The 9,545-nt window shown below is 41.4% G+C and overlaps 1 protein-coding gene across 2 annotated transcripts in view; it reads left to right on the forward strand.

The window, feature by feature from the left end:
• LOC106456332 (neurexin-1-beta-like) overlaps positions 1-9,545 on the forward strand; it is a 214,891-nt gene that overhangs the window by 96,975 nt on the left and 108,371 nt on the right. For both annotated transcript variants that reach the window (XM_013913085.1, XM_013913086.1), the window contains exon 2: positions 4,551-4,732. In XM_013913085.1, the coding sequence (XP_013768539.1) occupies positions 4,551-4,732 (182 nt within the window). The remainder of the gene's footprint in view (positions 1-4,550; positions 4,733-9,545) is intronic.

The following is a 9,545-nucleotide window of genomic DNA, read 5'->3' on the forward strand; positions in this document are numbered from 1 at the left end:
GGCGTCCTCCTTGGCCTTACGAAGATGTTGGAGTTTAGGAGTGAACCATGGTTTGTTGTTGTTGTATGTGCAAAAGGTCTTTGTTGGCACACACACGTCTTCACAGAAACTGATGTATGATGTCACAGTGCCCGTGAGCTCATCTAGGTTCTCAGATGCAGCTTCAAAAACAGTCCAATCAGTGGAGTCAAAACAGTCCTGCAGTTCCAGCTTTGCTGCGTTAGTCCACTTCTTTACTGTTTTGACTACAGGCTTGGCACGTTTGAGTTTTTGCCTATAAACTGGAATAAGATGGACCATGCAGTGATCAGAATGTCCCAAAGCTGCCCGGGGCACAGAGCGATAGGCATCTTTTAGAGTGGTGTAGCAGTGATCCAGTATGATGTTGTCCCTGGTGGGGCAGTCTATATGCTGTCTGTATTTAGGGAGTTCGTAGTTTAGGTTTGCTCTGTTAAAATCCCCAAGAATAATTGTAAGGGAATCCGGGAATTTCCTCTCCAGGGTAGTAATCTGGTCAGCCAGCTCGCACAGTGCGTTGTTCGCGTTGGCCTGTGGAGGGATGTAAACTCCGACCAGCATGAAGGAAGAAAACTCCCGCGGTGTATCACAGCTTTTTCATTTGCAACATTGAACTGAGCTTATGGAGCGGTTTCCAGTATAAAATCAAATCAAAGTTTTTTAAAGATGCAGTCAGTAGTGTTTTTTTTCTTTTCTTTTTAGCTTATTTAACAAATGAATGCATTATCCCATTAACCTATAATTTATCATTCATTCTTTCACTCTCACACACATACATTCTTCTTTCACATACATACACTTTCACTCTCACATAGTTTTATTTTAATTTTTATATTTAGATATTTTTATTCTCATGTTTACACATATTTAACACACACATTGCAATATTGTGCTCTCCTATACATGTATTTTAATGTACATATTTACAAATTTTCACTCTAACATACATGCATTTTCATTTATGCATTCCTACATTTTGCTCTCATTTACATGCATTCAATGTGCATTTAATCTCACAAATAATATATGTATGTAAGAAGAGAATGCATACATGTCTGAAGAAAATATATGTATGCAAGAGAATAATGTATGTGAATGAAAGAGGATAGTGGAAACGGAAGGCTGGGTGTCTGTACCGCTGTGATTTGCTGAGAAGCACGCACGGGTCACTTTCAAGTGTCTGACAGCATGGAGGGGGGGAGAAGAAACTCGAGTTCTTCAGCAAGCTGTCGGGGTGTTAAGAAATATTTTATCATCTCCTGAAACGGTCACATCGTTGTCCTCGTCACTTAATCGAGATGGGACGGGCTCAACTGCACCCACAGCAGTGAGATGAGGGAACTTTTTAGACCAGCTAACACCCGGGTAGCTTCAACGAGCCAAGTAGCTACACAGAGTTCGACTGGAGTGGGGCAGTCTAAAACATGAGAATAAAAATATCTAAATATAGAAATTAAAATAAAACTATGTGAGAGTGAAAGAATGAATTTTGGCTTGTACGGCCCCTCATAGAAGTCAGGGCTACAGTATAACACACAGAAACATGAGTAAGCATGCTAATGTATTCCCTATATTGTCACAATTCCTTATTGTCAGCAGGTTAGACATGTGACCCTCCCGTCTCTGGATACATGAGAAGGGCTGGTAACAGCTGGTTATAACATTCTGCCAGCTAATTTTGGGCTTGAGTGGCCTAACACTTCCCCACTGATGAAAAATTTGATTACGTTCTCACATTTTCAGTTTTGTGTCAGAGTCCAAAAAAGTTTCATCCGCTCAAGGACATTTTCGCTAACAGCAGCAAAAACAGCGGTGTTACCAAGGTTCAGGATATCCTCAACAACTCATCTCATCAGTCAGAGATGAGCTACTCTGACTCACAAACTCCTTTCACAAAGTTTTACAACCTCTTCCCGAGTAAAGCGACAGCTGAAGTTAACAGTGCACTGACGGCTTTCCACGGATAGGGAAAAACCCTGGGGAGGATCTGGTCCAAACAGTAGCAGAAACACTCTGGCCGGACACACGTTATGGTGTACAGTCTAAATGTAATGTTTTAGATGGCTGATGAAAACATGTTTGTCCTACAGCAGCTACCATAGATAGGATTGTGTGCTTGAACTGGGAGGGGTATAAAAACAGAACTCTGACTGATATCTCATGGAAAACATTTTACACACTAACTTCAAGCTTATATCATCTGGAGGGTTAAAGATCACAGCCATTAAGTCTCAGTTTCAGCTGTGTTCCTCACATACAGCGCTTTCTCTTAGTACTCCTAATATTTAATGTTATTGTGCATTTGATGCTTAGTTGAAGGTGATTTGACAGAGTGGTGAACCTCTTTGAAAAACTCAATTATCTTATATTCTGTTTATTGCCAGTTATTTTACTTACTTTGCTTTTTTAAGCACAACTTTTTAAGATTTTCTTCTCCCATCCCAAATTTTCAGTCATTTTCATTTTGCTTTGATTATATTCTAAATGAATAATGTATCTTTCAAAAGAACAATAACTCTTGTTTTTAGCACCTAATTATTTTGTATCTGTACGGTTCAACTGATTATATTTTCCACAGCATCCCAGACTTTTGGCAGACGGTGTTGTGTAGGCTCACATATGTTTGCACAGGCTGAGCAGTAATCTGTCAGACTAGAAAATTCAATGTGACACGCAAAATTAGTGACGGGTGATGAACCCTTTCTCGCCCATAAGTGCAATCGCCTACGTTAATGTACAACAACTTCCACTACCAGAAACCATTTTCTCCTTTTCCTCACACGGCTTCAGTCTCATCTATCACAACATGGCTCCCCTCCCTCTCTGCTTGTCGGCCATTTTAGAAATCTTTTCTCCTCTTCCTCCACAGTTGCCTCTTGCCCAGTTTCTGAGAAACTATGCTGCTGCACAAATAAACACAGGAAAGAAATAAAAACGAAAGTGTCAACTTCTTCTCTTCACCATCCACAATTTGCACTTTACCCGTCTTTTCTGAGTTCCTTGCCTCCATACCCTGTCTTTCTTCAACCTCTTTTTTATTCCTCCTCCTCCTCTGGCACAAAGCTTCTTTATAGCCCTCCTTGCCATGCTGCGATAATTAGTCAGCGCTAAAATAATACAGCCTCGAGAAAACAACAAGAGCTGAGCGGAGGGCTTAGCTCTGCCGGGAAGGATGGAGGGAAGGAGGGGTGATGAGAGCCAGAAAGGGAGAGAGGAAGCGAGAGATCGGGAGGAGAGTTGTGTGTGTCAGCCGATTTCAAACGGCTACCAGCAGTTAGATAATGAAAGTGTCAGGCAGACGAGTGAGTGTGCGTGTGAGCGTGCGTGTACATTAAGGAAGCCTGCACGTGTGCATACTTGAATAGTGTTCTTCCTTGCGTAAGACATGCTGTCACTATAGCGTCTGCTTTCTGCCATCTTTGACCTGACCACACCAAGAAAGTCGTTTATGTATATTGATGCGTCCGTGGAGATGAAACCCATTGCCATGCACTTCTGTGACCATGCGTGACTCTATAGTCATGTTATTATCAAAATCATAGCAATTCCATTGATTTGTGAGGTGTCATTGGGATGGTTAGCGCTTAATTATGTGTATTAATCACTTGTTTACTTGCGTAATCTTCTTGATACAACTATGTGCTTCATATAGCAAAATATGCATGCGTTAGTATGTAGACAGAGCACCTGTGTGTATGTATATTTATGATCCTGGGAGGACAGACAGCCCACAGGGTTAAGAGCAGTTCACTGTGGTTTCATTACTCTATGCTAATCACAGCCAACGCCCGTCATTTCTCATTTACCACCAGGCTTACTGGAGCCAAGCCAAGTCCTAACCACTCTGTTACAGTTCAAACATGAAATCGCTCCATGTATGGGGCGGGTACTTTTTTAAGGCTGGAGCTTAAAGTACTGTTAAGGCAAAGTTATTTTGACAGGGAGAATTTCTTTTGTTAAATTTTGAGAGATGGTAGTTATACTGACAGCATAGCGAGCCCAAAGTTTGTCAGTTCGTCCTAGTTTGAATCCAACGCAACTGCGGGCAACTGACTGCAAATGAAGCCCGCCGAATTACCATTTCAAAGACGAGTGACATCCTGCACATACCAGGGCTCACGCTAGACGTGACTTTGTGACCAAGATATACGCTACCAGTAACATGTTTTAGTTGCATGTTTTTAACCAGACATAGTGCTTTCTCTCTGATGCAGACTTCCTCTAACTACTGACTTTCTGCTGAAACGCTATTCAATTTAAACTTGCAGAAATCAATAAAAGAATATGCAACCCATAAGAAAGCAATAACGCTAGCTGAAATGTTATTGCACCATATAATAACAAATAACAGGGAAAAAAACATAATTTTGTTGTCCATAGAGTCTGTCTTCTTTTTCTTTTTTTCCCCAGTTTTACACAGTGGAATATATTCTGTGTTTGTGTTTCAGGGTTCACTTAACATGCTGACTTCTTTCTTATCCAGATGTTGAAGAACTAAGCCGTAATTCCCTTTTCCTCCCTGTGTTTTGCAGCTGGGACAACATACATCTTCGGGCGAGGCGGAGCCCTCATCACATATACCTGGCCACCCAATGACCGGCCGAGCACACGGGCAGACCGGCTGGCAGTGGGCTTCAGCACACAGCTGAAGGAGGCTGTTCTCGTCAGGGTGGAGAGTGCCAGGGGACTGGGAGATTACCTGGAGCTGCACATAGTAAGATACTGTACTGGGGTATTTGATGGGGGATGAAATTGTTAGGAGAATTGGAAAATACAGTGAAGGAACTGTCAGCCAGTTGAATCAGAGGAGAAAGTCCACAATAAAATGGATTAAGAAGTACTTGGGCAGGGAAGGTGAAATGGCAGAGAAGTAGGGTTCAGGGGAAAGCAGATTCCCAAGTCAGTTCCTAGAGCACTAGAGGAGAATAATCATTTAAGGTTAAACTTTTGCTCATAAAACTGGAAAACTGGACAGAACTTCTCCAGTTGTTGCAGAATTCCCTTTAAAATGCCATTTAGATTACTGCTTTGTAGTACTTGCAAGGGTCAGTGCAAGAAATTAATGTGTGTAGTGTTAAGCTAATCTACTACCTGTTGAGACTAGTAGTTAAACAGTAGAATCGGGAAAATGACTGTGAACTAACATTTCTTTTTATCTACTGTCAAACTAGTTATTACCCTCATTTCTGCCTTTATTGCTTTCATATGTTAGTCTTAAAGGTCATTTAAACCCACCTCTAATGATAAATTGAAATGGCAATTAAGGGACAGCAGGAATTAAAAAAATGCTTTTACGCAGGCTCTAATTGTCTCATTGACCCCTGTGCTTCGTCTGCCCAACATTACATTCAACGCTCATAGTCAATTTGATGGTGGACTTTCCGTTAATTACCAAGCAGGACCACGCCTGATAACCCTGGTCCACTCATCATGTTGCTGAAGTCATGCACTTAAAAGCTGTGTGTAGTTAGGTTCACAGCTCAAGTGTTTTATGGTACCTGTAATGGTGATATTGCAGTATCCTACAGTTTCTTCACACTTACTTAAAATACGCTATCACTGTTATCTACGCTCAACCATCTGCGTGCATGTGTGTGTGTGATCAAACCATGCCAACATCCCAGTGACCCCAATTTGTTGTGCCTGGAAGCGACAGGAACATAGTTGACCCCGGGTCAGTTCTCATCCAGTGCTCCGTAAACTGAAAGTGACTGAGGGAGGGACAGCTGGAAAAGAGAAAGAGAGGGGTAGTTGAAAAAGTAGGGGGGCAAAGCTAGTGGATGAACTAAGTAAGTCCGGGCCAATTTAAATGCTCTTAAAACCTGTGATAAATAAAGATAATGACTGTAATGATGAAAGATTACAGTCATAAATGCAGTGTACCCAGCAAATAATGCTCAGGTTGAAGTGGGGATGTGGCAGAGTTTAACTGCTGCCGCGCCGACATTTGAAGGGCCGGTTACAACATCACAAGCAAAGCTTCTGCTGCTTTTAATAAAAGCTTTTTAACAAAAGGCTGCTTGGATATAGTCGCGCATCTCCGATAATAATATCATTAGAAGACCGTATAATAACAAGAGTCAATATCTGGCTCTATTCAAAACAACAAACACACAAACATTTGCTCTTTTACTTCTGGAGTGTTTTGCCATTCTAAATACACCACACGCCTGCCCTTCTTTTTGCAAACATAGACTACAGCTTTCTTGTGGTGTTTGCTGCACTTAGAATTTCACAACATCCCTTTCCAGGAACACTTTTCCTTAGCATATTCCACAGACTACATATTTCATAGACTACCGAGTCTTTTTTCTGTGGAAGCACTTTATACAGAAAGAAAAAGTCCTTTGGAAAACGTGGTCCCTGGATTATTTGTGTAAGAGGACTCTGTGATGAGACATTGCTGTGGAATTTTTAAATTAAATTTCCAAAGACGTGAGCACTGCAACAAAATTCCATTTGCCGTCACCTCCATTTTATTGGGTATTGCAATAAATCTCCGAACGTAACTCAACACCTGGGGAAATGAAACTATCTGTATGGCTGTGAACATCTAGAGTTTGTAATTTTGTTGAACTGATCCTTTAATTTGACTTTGCCTTTCTGTCAAACATCAGGTGAACCATGGTACATTTTTTTTACTCTAACCTAACCTAAAGGAATAGCTTCCCACTTTTTTATCTCAGCCCATCCACCACGATCCCTCATCAGTCATTCTTTTGCTTGCTCTTCTCTCAAGTGCATATTCTCTATCTAACTTCTGAGTCTTTCATTTACTCCCTCATTCCCTCATGTCTGGCCCGTTCATTTTCTCTTTCTCTCCCTCTCACACACACATCAGTGCCTCCGACACACCAGCCCGGCTCCTCTGCTCCCATTGCAATTACATTTCATTTGCTGCCGTTCCTCCCGAGTCACTCCCATAAATGACTCTGCTCAGCCCACGGTGGGTGTTTTGGTCCTGTTAATTATGCTTGTCTCTCTTTGAGGGGAGAAGTACAGGTAAATTAGACCAGAGAACCTGTGAGCCATGGCCCCATATCATCCCCACCTGATGTGGGGGCTTCCTGGTCCTAGTCAAACTACAAAATAGTGTCACATCAAACAGCGATAGTGGCCTTGAGGTCTAATACCTGGGGCCTTATTTGTTAGCTTCAGCGTTTGGTTCAAAAAACACAGCTCTTCACTTTTCACTCCAGGGTGATTTGTTCCCTAGCCTCTGGTGGGATTTTGAAGGGTCTGACATATTTAAAAACTGGTGTGCACAGTCCTGTTGGGTTTTTAACATGTTCTAAATTTCTGAATTATGAGAACTTAAACCCACCATTACTCATAAAAGTATTTATTATTTTTATTGTTAATGGTTGTTTTCACAGAATGCAATCTCAACCATTTCCTGTCCTTACAGGATATGACACAAATCTGACTGCTGCTGTAACTAGAACTACTGACAGCAGTGTCAGAACGTGATAGAGCATTATTCCTTATCTTGCACAGACCACCCGTCTCTTTATATACCTTGCCTCTCTTACCAAGCCACCTTCTCTTTCATGCCACTGCTTTCGTCCATTTCTGTCCATTTATGTGACAGAGGGCAGGACATCACTCACTGTATCTTTCTGACTCACTGTCATCAAGCCTCAGGGTAGGAGATGTAAAGTTGAGGGTGTGGGATAAGTTGCTTAAGTTGAATTGTGCTGACCACAGTTGTTTTAAAAAGGACATGCCATATCCTCAAAAGACCTTGTGTCTTGCACCTCCCTAATTATTTACAGTAGGTGTGTCTGAAAGTGCAGAAAACTTTCTAGCTGACATTTTGAAAGTTCTAGATGAAAAAGCTTTGAAATAGATTACCTGGAAAATGCCATAGGAGTGAATCACTGCTGAGCATGCCAAACATGACTGGGTTTATTGCTGTTGCAGTGCAGTATTGCTCATATGTCTATAAAGATTCGCTATCGCCTAGGTCAGAGAATATTAAGTAGTAGTAAACAAAAGAAAAAACAATCTGAATCTAAATTTGCTTTGTAGTCTTGGAGAAAATATGCTGTTCATCTATCAGGCTTCATCAGTTCTACTGACTGGTGAGGAGTTCCTCTCTGTTTAATCGCCCGGAGAAGTTAAATACCACATAACCCCCCCAAGAGTCAGTAAAACTAATTAAGCCTCTTGGATGAGTGGTGAAACATTCTCACGAATATGAAGTAATTCCAGGCGCCTTTCACTCACTGTGCTCAGATGCATGTGACAGCTGTATCAGCAACAGCTCTAGTGATACGCAATCACTGCTGTGGGCATGATATGTCACACTGCTGTATGTAGAAAGTTATACATCTTGCCTGTTTGTTGTTGTTTGTCTTCTTTTAATTCCAAACAAAATGCTTTTGAGAGCCTTGGTTGACTTTTAATACAACAAAGTCTACTTACTTTGCTATTTTGGAAACTTTCAGTTATACTTTAAGGTCTTGTTTAGCATATGGACCTTGCTCAAAGGGTCATCAGATGACCCAAGGAGAGAAGGCACAGCATTCTCAAAGGGCCTTTCTGATAAAGCCAGTTTAAAATGGAAAACTGTCAAATAGCTGATGTATGCTATCTGGTGGTAAAGAAGCATTTAAGAGGCTTTACATAAGAAAAAGGATAGAAACAGCAGTGTAAAAGGAATAGCCTGTTACATAAATATATTTAGGCAATTGTACTCATGATAAGTTAAAGGCAGGAAATTAGTTCCCAATGACTATGTCATTAAATTATTATTACTATTAGCCCTTTTCCACTAGTACATACTCGAGTCAGCTTGGCTCAGTTTTTAGGATTTTTCATTAAGTGGTAGTACCTGGTACCAGGTACTTTTTTCACTACTTACTTGGGTCGAGAATGCATCCAACGATTGGCTACTCAGTGGTACCCCCTAATGAGTCATGAGAGAGTCTCCTTCACAGAAATCAAAGCCACCATTTTTGAAACCTGTCTGATAAAAAGAAACACCGAGCAGCAGGTATACAATTGTCCTGACGTCCTTCGTTGTTGTAGTGTTCATGATGTCACAGGACGAAGGGACTGTGGCCGCATTGATATAACGGCCACAAGTACATTAGGTGGCACTCAATTGTAATGGAAAACGACTGAAACCAACCAAGTGGGTGTTATTGGAAATCCAATTTCTTCCGCTTATGCAGTTTTGGCTTTGGGGGGGTCAGGGTGAAGCCTAACCCAGCTGTCATAGAGGGAGAGGCAGGGTACACCTGTTGTAGTGCTAACACAGAAAAACAGACAGCCCTCCTATGCACACTGGAGCCAGTTGAATTTCGAATCACCAAGTTTCCACGTAGTCGATGACCTGGTCTACCTCCTGAGCAACGGCTACTCTTATGGTGCAAACCGCCCCATTATTGTTACTAATGTTACCTGTACCACCTTTAGCCAATATTGTCTTTTTTACACATTAGACATGGTGGTGCAACACTGTGTGAGGCCAATACAGACATAAAACAGTAGTACAGGAAACACGGATGAAATGTGACAGA

The sequence above is a fragment of the Pundamilia nyererei genome, unplaced genomic scaffold (genome assembly GCF_000239375.1).
Source record: "Pundamilia nyererei isolate P.nyererei 1_Seehausen unplaced genomic scaffold, PunNye1.0 scaffold00114, whole genome shotgun sequence".
NCBI classification, from domain to species: Eukaryota; Metazoa; Chordata; class Actinopteri; order Cichliformes; family Cichlidae; genus Pundamilia; species Pundamilia nyererei.